At 40.6% G+C, this 18,537-nt stretch overlaps 3 protein-coding genes across 14 annotated transcripts; 1 reads left to right on the forward strand and 2 right to left on the reverse strand.

Moving 5' to 3' along the window:
* Window positions 1-205: 205 nt before the first annotated feature.
* LOC120898854 lies at window positions 206-9,373 on the forward strand. 11 transcript variants are annotated; one of them, XM_040305297.1, is made up of 9 exons: window positions 213-423; window positions 1,478-1,587; window positions 1,647-1,899; window positions 3,031-3,234; window positions 3,399-3,523; window positions 4,035-4,378; window positions 4,460-4,583; window positions 4,668-5,545; window positions 5,739-9,373. In XM_040305297.1, exons 3-9 carry the CDS (start codon window positions 1,778-1,780, stop codon window positions 7,404-7,406), a joined length of 3,465 nt encoding a protein of 1,154 aa, XP_040161231.1. In that variant the 5' UTR covers window positions 213-423; window positions 1,478-1,587; window positions 1,647-1,777; the 3' UTR covers window positions 7,407-9,373. The 11 variants fall into 11 exon arrangements, with proteins under 11 accessions (XP_040161241.1, XP_040161231.1, XP_040161201.1 ...); XM_040305351.1 differs by having other exon boundaries at window positions 214-423; window positions 1,478-1,899; window positions 5,739-6,138; window positions 6,214-9,373; XM_040305307.1 differs by having other exon boundaries at window positions 206-310; window positions 1,478-1,899.
* A 108-nt stretch (window positions 9,374-9,481) lies between these two features.
* LOC120898892 (glucosidase 2 subunit beta) lies at window positions 9,482-13,217 on the reverse strand. Of its 2 annotated transcripts, XM_040305375.1 has the most exons (4): window positions 13,135-13,217; window positions 12,021-12,056; window positions 10,492-11,961; window positions 9,482-10,405 (listed from the first exon to the last, which is right to left on the reverse strand). In XM_040305375.1, the coding sequence occupies exons 3-4, from the start codon at window positions 11,919-11,921 to the stop codon at window positions 10,156-10,158; spliced, it is 1,680 nt and encodes a 559-aa protein (XP_040161309.1). In that variant the 5' UTR covers window positions 11,922-11,961; window positions 12,021-12,056; window positions 13,135-13,217; the 3' UTR covers window positions 9,482-10,155. The 2 variants fall into 2 exon arrangements, with proteins under 2 accessions (XP_040161309.1, XP_040161321.1); XM_040305387.1 differs by lacking the exon at window positions 12,021-12,056 and having other exon boundaries at window positions 13,153-13,193.
* Window positions 13,218-14,484: 1,267 nt separating this feature from the next.
* Window positions 14,485-16,633, reverse strand: LOC120895973 (signal recognition particle 54 kDa protein). Its single transcript, XM_040299740.1, has 4 exons — window positions 16,491-16,633; window positions 15,533-16,421; window positions 15,198-15,459; window positions 14,485-15,115 (listed from the first exon to the last, which is right to left on the reverse strand). The coding sequence occupies exons 2-4, from the start codon at window positions 16,315-16,317 to the stop codon at window positions 14,648-14,650; spliced, it is 1,515 nt and encodes a 504-aa protein (XP_040155674.1). The 5' UTR covers window positions 16,318-16,421; window positions 16,491-16,633; the 3' UTR covers window positions 14,485-14,647.
* Window positions 16,634-18,537: the final 1,904 nt, after the last annotated feature.

Here is an 18,537-nt window from a genome sequence, read left to right on the forward strand (position 1 = left end):
TGTACCTCGTATCTCGGAGACCGCCTGTATTTAAAATTTTAAATGCGATTTTCGCAAAAACCTGTCGTATAGAAATGGTGACTGTCATTTGACAAAGGGGTTGTTTAGATGTTGCGATTCACTTCGCAGTAAAAATACCAGCTTTCCCAACTGGCCATATGGTAAAAAACTCGAACGCGGCATACCGACATTTTTAACAACACTTTCTTCGCTGATGACAAGCATCGCGTAGTTCGTCGTCCGTAACCATAGCGAAGGAAAGTATGTTTTCTCGATCCTACGAAGTGTTGTGATAGTTTTACATGCAAAAGTACGTTCCATATGCGATATTCCATCGATTACAAGATTACATGGCAACATTGCATTGCATCGATGTGTGATCCTGATGCGTGGTGAAATGATTAAAGCAATTTACTAGTAATGGTACGTCTATCGGATTGAGTTTCTAAGCAAAGTGAAAAAGTGATGATGAATGATTCATTTGCATTGCTTTCCGTTCGAGTCACGGATGTTCACCAATGTTAAAGTTATCGTGCAGTGTTTTGACCAGTATTGTTACTATGTATTAGAATGCATTTTTTTTATGTTCACCTTCATACCGACCAGACGAAGGCCGTCATATTCCGTAATTCAGTGAGAGAAGTCAACAGCGGTGGGTTGGTATAGGGTTGCTTTGTTGAATTCCGGGGCATTGTGCCGACTTTCGTTAGTTTGTTCCCGTTTTTCAAGATTGCTTATGTGTTCGGTGTCACCTTACCCCGTGTGGTAGCCATAGAGCAACCGGCAACATAGCTGCGGACTATTCGGAAAAAGCTGTTGCAGCAATAAAAAAATCTCTTCATACTCTGCTCGCTTTGCTATCGTATTGCTTGGGACACCTTTCTCTTTATGGATTAGCTATGGCATAGCAGGAGGAAGTGCAAACCCTGCTCTGCCGCAGATCCGACTCCACAGCATCTATATCGAGCATAGGAAACCTGCAATGCATTTCCAAAAGGAAGTGTGAGTGAAAGAGGGTCAACCGCGAGATGTGTACCGTCCGTGCAAAGATGAGAGAAAGCGTTTGTTTTTCTTTTTCATAGTGAGATTGTGGTGAAAATTGGTGTGAAGCTCATATGACGGTGTACTATCGAAATCTGCAAACTATGTTGGGGGATGTGAGCTGGTATGTTGTCCCAAAGGAACCATGTTTACCAAACAGTGTTTTTTTTCCTCCATCTAATTTGACCTCGCACGACACAGCTGTGCAGGAGTGTGCTCACAGGTGACTGAGTGAATGGTGCATCTTTTGCATTCCATAGGTATTGCATTTCCCTTTGCATTTCTATGGGTGGGAAGTGTTTAGTGGTTATGACTTTTTGAGCATTTAATGAACGTGTTTTAAATATAGTAAAAGGGATATCGGGGATTGTTTACAGCTATAACCTTCCGTTCCTCTGTATGATATGTGATATGTATTATATTATTTTTATTCCAGTGCAGTAATTATACGGTCTCTGTTTTCGTTCAAAATGCAGCAATGTCACCAACAGTTGCTTCAGTGCAGTGCCAGATTTTAGTGCGATTAGCGAACAAATCGAAAAAGCTGTAAGATCGCCGACAATATGATAAATTAAACATTAAAGTAATACGCTCTGTGATCGCAGCTCCAGTACGCAACTCGGTCGTGTTCAGTGCCGTTTTAGGTGTTGAGCAATATTATTTGCTGTTCGACTCCCTACTCTACCGTGTTAATGTGCATCACTGACCAAAAACTCTAAGTTAATCGCGAGACACAATGCAGCTCCAAACACTGGGGTACGACACATTCTGGTTGTATTCAATATCGGCCGTTGTAATGGTCAGCATGATCACCACGATATTATCATGCCTCTGCTGTCGGCGGAAACAGGAGATGAAGTAAGTAGCGTTATGAAACGTTTTCCAGATAATATTATCCTATTGTGTGTGGTGTGTGTTATGAATAGCGGTATCTTGTAAACTATCAATAATTTGGCCGTAAACTTAAAGGATCAGGGGGTGAAACCGTGAGTGATTACGATTATTATACTCAGACTCTAACCGACATTAAATTTTCAATCGTTAAATTTCGTACATTCATTTAAATATTTTAAAATATAACACATTAAAATAAATTGAGTGTTATGTTTGTATGTGTTTTAGTTTTGTTTTAATTAATTTAAATTTACAATAGATGCTGTAAGTTTGTGCCTAGAGTAATGCTAAATTTGAATTTTTGATCGCCTAATTTGTTTTATAATAGCTTTGAGTCTACTGGCTACATGAACTAAAGTTTTTATGCAAAAGATCTACATATTGTCCCCGAGATTTGTTACCAATGCGGACCTTGAAGAAATCGCGAGTGTCGAATTTTCGTGGTTTTCAGCCATAGTTTTGATATCTATCTATTTTTGTCTAAAATTGCATTTTTTTTTAAATTGCATTTTCCAATAAATGTGCCAAACCAGTTTAAAAAACGTCAACAACGAAACCATGCGATGGAAAATCGTAGCCACATCATTCATTAATCTATTAATAAATATAACACTGAAGACTACTTAATGAATCATAAGAATTACAAGCATGAAAAGTATATTTGATAATTTGAACAGTCGCACTCTGTTGTAAAAGCTTCTTATCTGATCTCACACCAGAGACATGCATAAATATTCGATTTTTAAGTTGGTTATTGTTCATGTCCTTTTTGTTATTTATATGTTTTTATTATTATTATTTTGGCTTTTTATTATTAGTATTTATTATTTTGGGGTATTTTTAATTTTTTCATAAGGTTTATTGCAATGTTTTTTTGTCTTTTTTTTCTTTCTCACTGTTTGATGTTTGCTGGATGTTGTGTGCGTGTGTGTATATGGAATTGGTATTTACGTGTGCTTGCATTTGGTCTGATAATGTAAATGGGCGGTACCGCAACAACATTGAACAAACGTCCTTCCCATCAACCTCCCCTCAACATCGCGTTGTTGTTGTTGTTGATGTTGTCGTTGCTGTGGACTCCGCACAATCCTGAAGAAATGATCTGCTCGGGCTGGAAGGTATGGTAAAACTCACAAATCCTGAGGACACCCTGTTACCCACTGGCTCAAACATGGCAATTAATGCATCAGCCAGCACTGCAAATGGTGCAAATGGAATAGCTTCATCAAACACGGCTAATCTACGTCCTGCCAGTGTTGGCGGTGCTTTCGGTTCAGATATTGAGAGCAGCAACAAAAGGTTTGTCAATTTTCATTATTTTGTCATTCTTTCGTATGTGTACGGATGTATAGGTAATCAAACATTATTCTTGACTTAAATTGAATGAATCTTGTTAAGTAGAATGAACCGTCCGAGCTAGATTAGTATTGACTAACTCTTTTCTATTCCATTCCCAATCCCAGGACTTCCAATGCACCTCATCGAAGCCTTCCAGATATACCAATCGCCGAACCTACCGGTGATAACAATTCAGAACTGTATGCAACCGTGGGCGACAAAGTTCAGGATCTTCCGCAGGGAAGGAGTCGTAAGTATTTTACGTTATATTCAAGAAGGATGCAGGAAGGAATTAATTTACCCTTCTAATCAGTGAAACCAATACCGAATAAACTATTATTTTTTCGTCAAAGTGTTAAATTTATAAAGAATTTCCGTTTACAAAACAAAAAGTAAACAAAAACAACGTATTTCTAATGTTGTTTACCTACGTTTGTATTATGTTTCCCGAGATACGCCTGTATTTGGGACCGAAATAATGTTCCAAAGCCGTAAGCCGTTGGCGTAAGTCGAAATAGTCGTATGTCGAATATCTCTGAATATAAAGAGAATAACCGAAATGGAAGAGTCGGAATCTATGATATCGTGATTTTTATTTGAAACAATGTTTGATATTGTTTACTTAACTTATGTATAATTAATAAATTTTACTCCAAAAGCCGTTTACACATTTCAATTTAGTTTTACACATTTCAATTTATTATAATACAACATACAAAAATAAGAAAAGCCCGCATTTAATATATAATTACTATTCGCAGCATCGGCCAGTTTGAAAAAACAAACCAGTGTATCGCAACACAGTTCCATCAGTCAGGCGGATGATATAAGTTCTCCTTATGCACGAGTCAGATCTCCGCCACATGCATATGACAAATTGCGACGCATGGAACATCCATACGCGCAAGTAGCACAGGCTGGATCTGGTGTTGGCGGTAATGTGTACGATGGTGGCACTAGTGGCCCTTCTGGAATAGCAAACCGTTCAAAACCGCGGGACGGCGATGCCGATGACGATGAAGACGAAGATGACGACGAACTGATGAGTCCTATTTCACGCCGTGAATCGACGCAGAATATAGAGGAACGAGAAACTTCAACCGTGGTAAGATTTTGATCATTCGCAATCGGCACAGTTTTTGGAAGGAGCATGGTATTTGAAGATCTATTTTTTCCCCCATTTTAGGATATTCCGGCTGCGTCTGCAATTGCTGGACGTGTTTCTGCTAGTCAAGATTTACCATACATGACTCCTCCCATTGTTCAACCTTCAACGCAGCATTTTAGTGGTGATTCTCAGGATTCCTCAAGTGAGTAGAGGCTTGCGAATGGAATCATTATAATTTGGATGATTGCTAATGTAATTATTTCGTTTTTCACAACATACAAAACAGAGGGCTACACAAGCATCAGTGTGAGGGAACCGTTGGCTAACCTAATGCCACAGAACATGCCCAACCAGACCACGGCCAAACGAAGACAGGTATTGGGCGATTCGCACTATGCTACGGTATCGGACGATTCGGACGAAATGTACGCCGCGATTGATGATCCGGGAAATCAAGGTGAGCTGTACACTAGCGGATCGGAAACGTACGCACAAATTCAGCCTCCGAATGCAATGACTGTATCAGTTGAAATAAACACGGGGGCATCGAGCCGGCCTCAACCTCCACCAATGCAAACGCTGCATGCTGCAATGAATGATTCCCTTGATTCAGCCGGCAGTTCTACTAGCACCAAAATGAATTCCACAACGCCGAATCGGCTTAGCAATCATGGCAATATGGTAACATCCGGTGACGAGCATAGCCATGGACACTTTACCACTTTACCATCTGCCGGGACTGAGGGTGGTTTAAAAGCACAAACATTTGTTCAACACTCACGCCAAGCCTCATCCTCGAGTTGTACTAGTTCAGTAGGAAATTTGGGCTCACCAAAGCCGGAGAAACGACAAGCAAACAGCCCTTTACCTCCAACGCCAAAAACATTAAAACATCAAGCAAATAATTTCTTCAACACTTCGAACCAGTCGATGATTGGATCTGGTAGTGTAGCGTCATCAAACGCTACGTTAATAACCTCTGGACGTAACTCAGTTGCCTCGGTGATTGAATGTAGCGGCGGTGGATCTACAGCAATCAACAGAGAAAACACTGTTAACAAAACTAGTGCAGATATTGATAGTACAATGCTACCTAATGGTGTTCCATCCGGTAGCAAACAGAAGAAAAGTCCATCGAAGGATTTAGAAGGAATGTATGCAAAGGTATGCTATCAAGAATTGTTCATTAAATGTGCCTTTAAGTCTAAAAAAATAGCAAGATGGAAGTTTGTATAGGTTTTTTTTGGATAAATGCACCGGGATTCTGGATCAATCTCTTCGATAACTCCCAATGATATTTTTAGAGGAGGTTTTAAATAGCTTATCTAATCATTTTTTTCTTCTGAACACGTTTCAGGTTATGAAAAAGAATAAGTTATCAAAAGTTCCATCGCAAAATTCATCTCCTGTTCCACTGCGCAAAGACGGCTCAACCGATGAGCAGCACCTGAAGCAACAGTTCCTGTCAGACTCGGATATGTCTCAGTGTAACGATAGTGGATCATTGAACGGTGGCTCACCCAGTAAAAATGTGATCGGACCACAGCGTAATAGTACCGGTAATTGCCAAAATAAGGACCCTGGATATGAGACCATTCCCGGCGACAGCATAAAGGGTATGGAAATGGCCCGTAAATCTGCCGACTATGCGCAGATTCAAAAATTGCATCGCAATCACGCAGCTGCTGGTGGGATGACAGTTGGCAACGTGTTGCCAGGCGGTGATGGAAATTCTTTGAGCGCGTTAGTGGCGCAAGGTATTGAACAAGTGTCGCTTGGTTCGCTGGAAATATGTTACGGTATTGATGAGCATTATGAACGATCTTTTACAGCGAACGCAGAACCAGGGTACGAAAGTTTGCCAGACACGCGTGGGAGCCTCAACGACCCTGGATATGAAACGCTCAATCGTGGCTCAAACCGCACAGAATCGGACTCTGACCCAAATTACGAAATATTGCGTCCAGCTAGCAGCAAACCATCTGCAGCGAATCAATCATCAGCGACACATAATTTGAGAGGAAACGCTGAGGACACCAGTCGTGATAGTGATGGTTACAGTAGTATACGGGAGACCGACAAAACACTCCATCAAACTACGAGAAATGGGACAAGAAGCCGATTGAATTTCGGAGTATCGCGAGGAACGGCAGATGATGAAGATGCGGACAGCAATACGCCAGGATACAGCAGTATCAAAGAGAAGGATGATTACGATCCCGGGTATAGTGTGATATCGGAACGGAAAAATCCTCCACCAGGTCATGATTATGCCAGCATAACGGAAGAAGCAAAAAAACGAAAACCAAATATTAACAACAATCTAGAACCGGAAGACGAGTCGGATATATATTCCAGCATACCTCATACCGCTTCCGGTACACTGACGCTTCCTTCACCATCTGCGTTAGTGGTAGGTGGTGGCTCTGGTCTGGGAACGGGTTCATCGGGGATCTCTGGTGGTATTATAGAGACCGGTGTCAACTTTACACCCATGCCCGACCGAACCGGCTCTGTAGGTATGGGAACGCTTTCCTCATCTCCAGGATATTCCAGTATTTCGGAAACTCGCACCACGCCCTCTTCAACCGATGGAGATGGTGATGGAAGTACAAGCTCCCCGGATCAGCTGATCGGATACAGTAAGCATAATAGCAACACCAATACCACGGTAACGACCAATAACAGTCTTAGTCGAATATCGAGCAACTACGAATCGCTCACTGGAAGTGAATCTGATCCAAACTACGAATCAGTGAAATATCTCAACGTCAAGGAAAATCCTTACGAACGATTGCACAATGAAGCAGTCGGAAGAGGTGGTGGAGCGGCAAGCGGTGTAGAATCTGTTACTAAATCATTAACGAATGATTCCATTACAACTGATTCGGATACTGCAACTCCAACGCCTGTAACCCAACCAGTGTTACCTGCTGGTGGTATCGCAATCGTCCGCAGAGGTCCGGGCACACCGGATAGTGATGGGACAGGGACAGCGGCGGTTAGTGATTATTTTCAAGTTTGATTTGTTTTAGCTTAGATCGTCCCTTATCCCACTATAGAACGCATTCGCTGAGAAGTGATTATTTTATCTCAGACAAATTTTGACATTATTTATTTATTTAAAACTAAATCCTTGTTATCATTAACATAAATTTCAAACGAATGACAACGTTGGATGCGATGGGTTGTAGCGATTGCCATCCACACCATCTGATAGGAGTAATGGAAGCTTATAGTAGTGTGGCTTGTGGTAACCACAGCGTTATAGTGCTTCAACCCACGATATTAACTAACTGTCCAGTCTTTAGGCTTCGGTGATTATTGCAATGCAACTGTGCTGTACCATTTGTGTGTAATATTACTTGAACATTTGATGTAAATTGTGCCTGTTAAGAAGAACAAACAACTAAACAAAACACGCACACATATAGAGTATGCGATAGCAACTGGTGGGAGAACGAAAAGCACTGTATTCTTTTTCTTAGTTCTTTTTATTAGCACTGGAGATAGCATTTGCATGCATATTGTGTGCGTTTAGCCGTGATAGGTACATTCACGCGGTTTTTGAGTACGAGGAAAGGTCGAAGGCATTTCTCTTCCACCAAATTCATGCAATAAGGCATACTTGGAGTTCGGAGTATACAAAGATAAAAAGAGAAACATCGACTATGATTAAACTACAACTGGACTGATCGGGAAGTATCCCCAGTAAGCATCCCACCATATACAGACAAGAGGAAACAAAAAAATAATTTCGTACGAGTATTGGAGCTGATTGCTTGTAGAAAATGTCGAGAATTTGTTCGATCATGTGATTTACAATTGGAGGAAAGTATCTTTAGGCAAGGGATAGTGAGCATTGCCACAACGAAAACTTTAGCTAAAATAAGATAGGGGCACCGGTTTGGGGAGGAGAGTCTGTTTTCTGGAAGTTAAATAATTTCGCATCTTCGATCGTTCCAAATCATTACCTGGATAGCATCTTTTTTTTTATCTGTGAAAGTTCTGCAATCTGTATTAGTAATTAGTAATAGTAACCTACAATTTAGACAACAGCAGAACATGTAACATAAAAGCTCTGCTGCTGTCTTCTACAACAACGTCTTGCAACGCCCGTAATTATGTATGTTGATTGTACATATGCCAACTACGCGCTTCCTAACGTTCACTGTACCTTTATGTATCACTCTTAAAGAAAGTATTGTTTACCACCACCAGGGAAAATATTAGATTAATTATTAATTTTGTTTATTTTCTTTTTAAACCCGCACGGACCAAGGTGTTTTGTTTGTTTGTTTATTTGTTTATTTTTTAATAATACTGTTTTCCGATCAGCATTAATTATCGATTGTTGTTACAAGCTTTATATTATTATATTATTAATATACGTAAGCTTTAAAGACGTAAAATATTTTTTTTGTATTTATATGACCTATTCTACTATACCATCGGCAATGTCTGCATAGCTAAAATAAAGAAATAAACATTACTCATATAATGCGAGAAAAGGGGACAAAAGCAGCAGCACCCAAAACCCCCCTTTCCTGGGTTCAGGGCGCAGCAGCAGCATGGTGTTGATGACACTATTACGTTATTACTTGTTTCATTCATGTTGGTTGTTTCTATTTTTTGTGCTTTGTTCTATTTTCCGTGCTTGGTATGCAGCATATTCTCCAATGGTGGGTAATGCCAGACCGGAGTGTTTGAATACATTTAGGGAAAAATTATGTTTTTTTTTCTGCACAACTTAAATATTCCAGCGTAATAATTTAAGGTTAATGAATTAAAAAGAGCGATATATATACACATTTAAAAATTACTGTTCAAACTTTAACATGAGAAAATGAAAAGCAATTTAACAATTCTTATACACAACGTTACAAAAACAAGATGCAAAGCGAAAGTTTACGAATGAAATTTATAATCCTTTGTGAATAAATGTAAAACAAAATGAAGATCTAATTAAATTGAATACTTACGAAAATGGAACAGATGAATGTTTATCTTTTCTATATGGAAGAAAAATTAATACATTAATTACCTTCTTTAACACCTTCGCCCAGCTATGCACTCAAATAATGCCTTTATGTCGATGGATTCTTCACTAGAGTGTCGTGTTTATTGTTTATTTTTCCTGTATCGTGGTGTGTAACACATTGCATTGAATGTATCATGAAAACACCGACAAACGAACGGTATTTTACACATTTTTGTTTTATTAGCCGAGACACTTACTCTTGTTTTAAGACCAATAATAATGAATTTCAGAAGTTCACGGGTGGGCACAACATATCCGCTATCACTATCTGCTTGGTTTGGACTTGTTTTATCTGAAAGTTTGTCATCTGTATCTTTCACCCTCATACTTCACTTGACCTGAGAATTGGAATGACTGATTTTTACTGATCCCACGAGATTATGAACATAGTTTTTCCTACAAAACACCGACTCTTTGAAGTTGTGTCCTTTGCTGGAGGGGTGTATTGAACAAACCTCGTCGTTTGAATTGCTCCATGAAGAATTTTATATTACCTGCACGTCAAACACGTGTTGTCAGTCATTGTTGTCTTCCGTACCATACCACTCACTAAAATAAACGGATTACATTCTTTCGCTAATGCGGACCCTCAGTGCCACCAGCGTGGGAATGTTGATTCGATAAGCGGGACCGATTATTGGCATTACAACCCAGCATCGTGAACCGATGGATTTTGATGAGAACATCGCTCCATCGATATCACCAACGCTGCTGCTGTGTGGATTGTTTAACCCTATAGCTCGTCGTGCGCTTCTTTGGAACCGTTCGATTGCTCTTCTTGATATAAGCAAGCTGCCGGTGTTTGCATGCGATACTCGTATTCACAACGGTTCGGCTCTGTGACGGATAGTACCCTGGTGTCGAGGCCACATTCCAAATGCACCACAGCAGACCGCTGAGGTCCATTCCAGCAAGGTGCTCCGTTCGAATATATCATCGCACTGTAGTCACCCGGTCCGTTCCATCGGTCCCAGGTTCCTAATCTAAAAGACAGTCAGTACACGGTGTTGTTTAGTTATCATTTTGCCCTTTCCCTACTACTACTACTGCATTGTTGCTTTATGCATACCTTGTTTCGGCTCCACCATTTCGAGGTTGCTGGATCGCCTTGTCAAACGGACATAGTTTGTACACGTACTCACGATCCTCGAAGTTGAAACATTCTCCATTTAAGGCAGCAAACTCTTCATCCTTGCCGTAATCCTTCTCCAGCAGCTCCTTAATGCTGCGAATTTCCTGTTCCATCTCTCTTACGTGACGATCCGCTTCTGTGTACTGGTTACGCGCCTCGTTCGCCTTATTAATCAGTTCCTGTGTCGCCGGATCATATTCAACTGGTGGCTTTTCGCCTCCGCCTGCCCGTTCGACCTCTCCTTCGCCGACATCCTCCCCGTCATCTTCCTCCTGCTCGTCCATCGTATCTTCGTCTTCCTCCTCCCCGTTGTGCGGTAGATAGCCTTCCTCCACGTAGGAGGCATCTTTTACGGCTGGATCATGTTCGCTACCTTCCAGTTCGTAGGTATCGGATTGCAACTCCGCTTCCTCCGTTTCTTCTGCTGTGCCTTGGGGCTCTTCACCTGGCGGTTTAAATAGCCCGGAATCCATCATAAGGAAAGGTTTGATGCGCGGCCAACACAAGGTTACGAATGTTTCGAAGTCCACCTGATCTCGCTCGTCTAGGAAAAAGCGAGCTTCATCCTCCGTTACCGCACCGTCCCGATTGCGATCGAAAACGATCCTCGTTTGCAGTTCGACAAGCTCGAGCATTTGATTCTGATTAGAATCATATTTCCGGAATGTTTCTTCCGCTTCGTCGCGATTGTTCACAGCGTCGGCCTCTTCCTTCATTTTTTTCGATTCCTCCTCACGGTCTCGGTATACCTTCAGGGCCGCATTTTCCAACTCCTCCGCTTCTGTTTTCAATGTTGCCTTCTCCTGTTTCAATGCTTCCGCCTCGGCACGATTTTTGTCGAGATCGGCCAGCCGGGCCCGCTGTTCATCCTTCAGTGAGCGTCCTCGCTGGCTCATTTCCAACCTTAGCTGGTTGCCCGTCTTGAGCATCTCGCTACGCTGCTTTTCACGCATTCGATCTTCCTTGCCAAGTTCGCTGCATGTGTTCGCACAGTTCGCCTGCGAAGCATACTCGTCCGAGGCATCGCAGCAATCACAGATTCCGTCGTTTACTCTTGAACTGGGGATGTTGAGTTGCTTGTAGCCGGCATTAGTGCAGTGAAAGATGCCACTCGGACAAGCGGCCGTACCCGGCTCGTCACTACCATCGTCGCAATCGCAGTAATCGTCGTTGATGTTCTCCCGGTGTATTATCTTTTTACCATCGAGACATACAAACTGCCCGCTACCGGTGCGGTCTTCGTACAGACTAGCTTGTGCGATAGAAACTCCCCTAGGACGGGGTAGCTCGGTGAGCACTAGAATACCAAAATTACAAATCGTAGCCAGCAGCAGCAACCAGCCCCCGCTTCTATGTTTGGGTGACATTTTCCTACACTGTTCGGTAATTATCTTGCGCGTTCTATACCTAGAAATAAGAAATAATTGCACAATTTGATTGTATATACTTATACGACTTTTGCTTACTTTTGCTAAACGGAAAAGAAAATCCAGCTCGATGTAGGGTAACTGTACCAGTTTTCGGCAGGCTAGTGCAGCAGTTTCACAAAAATTGCTCACACATCAATATTTTTCATTATTTTTCTTGAAAATGTTGTTATTCTGGTTGATAAACTATTATAGTATGTTACAATATTTTTCATTTGCCGGTTCAAAGCCCTTTTTCATAAAAATTCGTGAAAATCCAAACATTGATTTTGCTCCTATTTTCGGCAGTTTGTTCCTATTTTCGGCAGGCTGTGTTCCTATTTTCGGCAGCGCGAATACGGGTCAGAAAATGTTTGTATCAATGTGAATATGTACAAAAAAATGTTTAAAGCAATGTAACACTCTTACTTTCCTAATATTGGTGTTAAAAAGCACTTTAATTATTAATTTTATGTTGCTTATTTTGGCCCGTTTTGACAGCCATTTTAATGCGACGTTTAAACAGAGCAGCCATTGACAGTTTGATGGTTATAGCGTACGGTGCGAACTGGCTTACAAATATTTATTTTTCTCTTAAGTTAGTGCATTGTTTGTCGTACAATTGGTGATATTTGGTACAAGAAAGGTCATATTATGTGTCGACATACGCATTGTAGTGTTCTGATCAATTTTAAAAGGAATATTCAGCCAAATTCAAAGTGTGTTATTGTTCCGAGTTTCGGCAGGAGCCCACAACATTGAGCTGTCAAAAATGAACATTTACTGTGTACCTATTTTCGGCAGCATTTAAAGTGAAAAATAACCTGTTTATCGTGATTTTAAAATTCCGAACAAGTTAGAATAAATTAAATAAGCATAAAATCTTTAATATACACCACTTTTTCATTGTTTTACTGTTCTGATTCTCTTAATCACAAAACCTGCCGAACGATTGGCTGACAGCAAAGCTGCCGAAAAAAAGCACAATTTATTTAATATTTTGGAAAATACGTAATGAAATGGTGTGAAACTTCGTAAGTGAATATCAAATAAGTACACCTTCACTACAAAATTGTATTTTGTGAAATTTTTTACCGCATTTGTGAAGAATTTCACGTTTTTAGCTACCCTGCCGAAAATAGGTACACTGCCGAAAACTGGTACAGTTACCCTACATAAGTAAATCGCTAACCTTTTTCTTAGCAAGTTGGAAATAGCCGAATCGTCCCTTTTCTGTCATTTTGACAGTGCAAGCATTTCGTCGATTACAGCTGCGCAGGCACCAACTCGTACAACGAATAATGATTTTCGTGAAGCAACATTCTTAAAATTGCACCTTTTGTATGTTAAGCATTTTATCAGTACGATATTTAAAAATAAATAGATAAATAAATGAATTGAATGACTCCATGACATAGAGGCGTGATGGGACAATATTTATACTAAGAGAAAAAATAAGTTTGGTTTTCGGCAAAATACGTCTGAAGTAGCATGTTTTGTCGCAGGGCTTTTGGCTAAAATTTATTTTCATCAGATTCTTTACTGAAAGATAAGCTAAACGCACAGAAAAACCAATAGTTGAAGTAAAATTTACTTTTACAGGCGGCCCTCGAGATACACAGTTAATGGGGACCAAAAAACGACCGCGTATCTCGAATTTCCACGTAAGTCGAATCTCATAATTTCCAGCCAAAACATCACTAATCTTCGTGTAATTTTGGAAGTAGGTGATGGTTTTAGGCACCAAATTAATTATTTGATTTGATTCTGACTGAATTTAACAATTTTACACCATTTCAAATGGGTTTTAACATACAATCAAAAGGGTAATTATTTGGCGTTTGCCAAATCAGTACAGGCGGTCCCCGAGATACACGGTACCTCTTATACGTGGATTCGGAGACACTCGGTTTTCGCGGTGTTGGTTGCCAAATCAAATATGTCAAATCCCATAGATTTTTCATGTTCGATGTCGTGTTCGATTGGTGCTAGAGCGCTGGGTTAGAAAACTGCGTATACATGGTTTTCCTATTTTTCGGGCATCCCAAGGACATATAACTTGACAGTCAAATTTTTTAAATTTCATGTTTTATGTTTTTAGAGTGTGCATCAATAATTAGCTTTCAAACTAATAAAAAGCCATTACAGATTAATTTTTCAAGCCTCAAACAGTGGGATCTCATAATAAAAATAAATAAAAATGTAGGTTGTCAAGTTATATGTCCTTACGGTGCGATAGTGTGCCGCAGTCTTGCGATACAAATCCGTAGACCCCGGTATCGTCAACGTTTTCAAGTATCCCGCGGTCATGAGTTCTATCGAAAACCCCTGTAAGAGGTTCCGTGTATCTCGGGGACTACCTGTACAGTGAATTGAAACATATGAATAAAAACTATACAATGTTTCATTAAACACAAACATAGGATGAGCAGAGGATTTTAACAAAATTAAAATTATAAAATAAAGTCAATTCTAAAATACATGGGTGCGTGTCAGCATTTTAATGAAAGAAGAAAAAAATCAATAAAGGCTAACAAAATCATACCATTTATTGCTCCGATCTTGTCGATACGCTCAGATAAGTTGCTAAAAACAAACCTTTTTTTCGTTCAACACATTATAAAACATAATGAGCCCAGGAAGTATAAAGATGAATAGCTGATGAATGTTCTGGTGCGATCCTCCATCTATTTGCCACCGAACCCACTCATTAAATTACCGAGGCCGCCCGCACCTTGTTGTAGCTGGCGCATCATGTTTTGTAAACCGTTCATGCCGCCCATCTGTTGGAACATGCGAGGATCAATCATCTTTGCCATCTGTTGATTCAGTTTGGCCATTTGTGTCGGATTCACGTTTTTCGTCATATCGCCACTCTTGAACAGCCCCTTAATACCTCCCATCTTCTTGATGACTGCAGCGAATTTCGTGTACTGTGATATCAAATCGCGCACTTCCCGCTCTATGACGCCCGATCCTTGAGCCACTCGCGTTACTCGTGTTGGCTGTTTGCTGAACAGTTTCGCACCATCCTTGTTATCGAGCTCCCCGTCAGACATGGAGTCCATCATGGTCATTAGACGCTTGATTCTAGCCATTGACTCTTGCTCACCGCCCTTGGTCATAAAATCTTGAGAAAATCCTGGAATCATTCCCTGCAATGTATAGAAATATTGGTTGTTGGTGCAAACAATAAGATCAGTATTTTCTTCACAAAAACGACGATAACAGACATACCATAATTTGCGAAAAAGGACCCATCTTCATGATATTTTGGAACTGTTCATACATGTCCCGAATGGTGAATTGACCATGTTTGATTTTATCGATTAGCTCTTCGTTGTCGTCCAGCTTCAATTCGTTCACCTTGTCGATTAAGCCCTCAATGTCTCCCATTCCAAGCAGTTTGCTAATAAAGGGCTTCGTCTTAAACGGTTCCAAGTCGTCTATGTGCTCACCAGTACCGATAAAAATGATGGGGGAGTTAGTTGCTGCCACCCTGCAAACGACACAAAACATAGAAACAGGCATTTGCATGGTACACTATCCGAAAAAATAAAACAAACACTTACGCTGATAGTGCACCGCCACCCTTCGCATGACCGTCTAGCTTCGTAATGATGACCGAACCAATGTCCACCTTTTCTTTGAACGCTTTTGCCTGGGCCTCACAAGCCTGCCCAATGGTAGCATCCATGACGAAAATAATGTTATCCGGGTTGACCGCGTTGGCCACTGCCAACATTTCCTCGAACAGTGATTCCTCCTGCTTATGTCGGCCACTCGTATCCACGATTATAAACTCAAAGCCCTCCTTTTTGAACATCTCTACACCATCCTGTGCGATTGTGACCGGATCGACTTCGGTATAGCTACCGTAGAATGGAATACGCGCCTTGGTGGCATTTTGCTTGATTTGATCGTACGCACCAGCACGAAATGTATCGGCACAGACTAGGCACGATTTCCAGTTTTTCTTTTGATAATGGTACGCCAGTTTTGTACAAGTTGTCGTCTTACCAGATCCCTGCAGTCCTACGAACATTATCACGTTCGGACGTCCTTTAATGGGCTGGTATGGCTTCACCCCCGGATCAACCAACTTAACCAGCTCCTTGAACACTGCCGATTGAATCATTCGTCGCTTATTCAAACCTCCGGCCATTTCATCGAAGTCGATCACAGAACGTACATTTTCACGCAGCTTCTTCACCAACCGAATGTTGACGTCCGCCTCGAGCAATGCCGTGCAAATCTCTTTCAGCATTGAATCTAACACCTCTTCATTTATGATCGTCGCTTTGCTTAGCGAGTGCAAAGCATTCGTAATTTTGCGTCCTAAATCGGCTAACACCATCTTGACCACTTAATACAGACAGTGCGACGCTCCCTGAAAACTTGGACCGCTCCGGATTGGATTTTGTCAGCCTCGAGGCAACCTTAAATCAAGTTGCACGTTTTCTGTGACAAAGAATACACTTCAAAATCAGTGGAGTGTCTAGTTTGTATTTATGTAAACCACTTGTTTACCTGCGTTCAGGGGCCTAATAATACTTCAAAATAATGTTAATTGTTGCAATATTACTATAAATTGGAGATTGCAGCGATACGCAAATTGTCGTAGAAAAAGGTTTGTTTTGTACAGCTCCGTTGTGCCAGCAGGACAACATTCGACATGCTGTCAAATTGTAATGTCAAATTGAAGCAAGGTCATTCCATTTCAATTGTCTACATGACAATCAAAGCCTTTTACAAAAACCAAAGTGAGTTGATATAGGCGCGTAGCCACGGAGGTGACAAAATTTTGAATTTTTTTTCAACTTTGTCAAAATTGCTTGTCAACAGCAAAAAAGAGCTTTTCTCGTGGCCGCACCAAAAATATACACACGAACGCAAGGTGGAATGTATAATGAGGTGTAGTTATAGCGCTTTTGGCGATCCCCCCCCTGGGCTCCGATTTTGACAGATGGTTTTCCGCTGGTATATGTATTGATGGGTTTTTTTTACGTTTTGCATGGTCCATATTTGGTGGAGATCAATTTGGGTGAATATTTTAGTTGATTAGAACACAGCCCGTGATTTCCAATGAAAATTTTCCTTGGAGAACTTGAAACGTTCGCCAAACGCGGAAAGCTAACTGTCAGTTTTCTTCGTCGATTCTTCTTCCACCTAGCTGTCAAAACGGGCTTATAACTTGACCTGTTATCTTTACGGTCCTTGCACGAACGACAAAAAGCTCTAACAACCGAATATCATCGATAATTTGTTTAAGAGCGTTTCTACATATACCTAGACTGCAGCTGATAGATAGCTGTGAGAGAATTGACAACCGGTTTCTCAAGCCGGTGTGTGTAGAAGCTCCGGAAAGCGCCGAGATGAGACTTTTAAAATTATGTTCAAAAAATCCATTTGAATCGCTAAAATGTAGTAAAAAAAAATTCTTTTACTTTTTAGTAATTTTTCTACGATTATTAGACTGCAAAAATGCAAACTATGATTGATCGTTCGCCATAAACTGCCAATTTAATTTTTTCTCATCTCCATCGTTCTTTGCATGCTGAGGAGATTTCTCTCACCGAAAATGCTGTCAGTCGCTGTCAAAGCATGCTGTCAGCTTTTTTCTCAGCTGCAGTCTCGGTGTATGTAGCAACGCTCTAAGAAGTAGTCCAAATAACCAAATCGGTTTAGTGGTGTTCGATTCAGTCCAAATTTTAGAACAATTGGAGCTGTCAGTTCTAATAAGATGTATTGACCTTGCCCACGCTTAGTCCATCTTTTCCAAACATGTTGACGAGAAAAAGATGGATCAAGTGCGGGCTAAGGTCAATATGCTGAACATGATTTTAGCACATCATTTACTTTAACTCATTCACTTACATCACAGCATAATTTCGGCAATATTATAAATCTATAAACTGTGCTCTAAGCAGCGAAATCGATGAGTTCATTTGCAAGTAAACAAACACACACAACCCAAGTGCCACAAATCCACTAAACGACCACTAAACGGGTTCTAAACGACTCAAGCTCTCAACCTACACGGAATATAGAAAGACTTCGTTTAGCAGACAACAAACGACTCATGCATTCTTAATATAGCAAAAATCTGGTGCGGCCTTCTGTTGGTGGGATACCCAACCAGTGAAGTTTCCACGCATGGAGAGCTTTTTCATTCCCTCTGTACTGTTGTATGATTTTGCATTGAAGTTATGCATCGCTAGAACTAGAACGGCGATACGATTGTTTAAATACTAAACTCCAATGGAAACCACCAGCACTGAAGCAAGTGAGATTTGAATAACAGTCGTTGGTGTTGATACCCACGTATCTGACCACACGACCATTCATATGGTTTTTGCTCAGAAAGTTAGAAGGCTTGTAGCTCATGATTAGATTAAACTTAACGAAATACATTGCAAGAAAATGACAGCAATATAATGCTGAGTTGTAATAGTTGCTCAATAGATCAAACCAATGAAGCTATGAAGCTTTCATTTTTTAAGGATATTCGATTTTCCAGTCGTTTAAGATCTGTGGCGTTTAGGCGTTCCTCTTGAGTAGAAAAAATGTATGTATA

Source organism: Anopheles arabiensis, chromosome 2, assembly GCF_016920715.1.
Source record: "Anopheles arabiensis isolate DONGOLA chromosome 2, AaraD3, whole genome shotgun sequence".
Taxonomy (NCBI): Eukaryota; Metazoa; Arthropoda; class Insecta; order Diptera; family Culicidae; genus Anopheles; species Anopheles arabiensis.

Coding starts and splice junctions, on each gene's coding strand:
- LOC120895973 (XM_040299740.1), bottom strand. CDS start 16,317: ATGGTGTTAGCCGATTTAGGACGCAAAATTACGAATGCTTTGCACTCG. Junction 15,460..15,532: donor GGTGGCGGTGCACTATCAGC/GTAAGTGTTTGT, acceptor TGTCGTTTGCAG/GGTGGCAGCAACTAACTCCC. Junction 15,116..15,197: donor GTCCTTTTTCGCAAATTATG/GTATGTCTGTTA, acceptor TATACATTGCAG/GGAATGATTCCAGGATTTTC.
- LOC120898854 (XM_040305307.1), top strand. CDS start 1,778: ATGCAGCTCCAAACACTGGGGTACGACACATTCTGGTTGTATTCAATA. Junction 3,235..3,398: donor ATTGAGAGCAGCAACAAAAG/GTTTGTCAATTT, acceptor TCCCAATCCCAG/GACTTCCAATGCACCTCATC. Junction 4,379..4,459: donor AACGAGAAACTTCAACCGTG/GTAAGATTTTGA, acceptor CCCCCATTTTAG/GATATTCCGGCTGCGTCTGC.
- LOC120898892 (XM_040305375.1), bottom strand. CDS start 11,921: ATGTCACCCAAACATAGAAGCGGGGGCTGGTTGCTGCTGCTGGCTACG. Junction 10,406..10,491: donor AATGGTGGAGCCGAAACAAG/GTATGCATAAAG, acceptor ACTGTCTTTTAG/ATTAGGAACCTGGGACCGAT.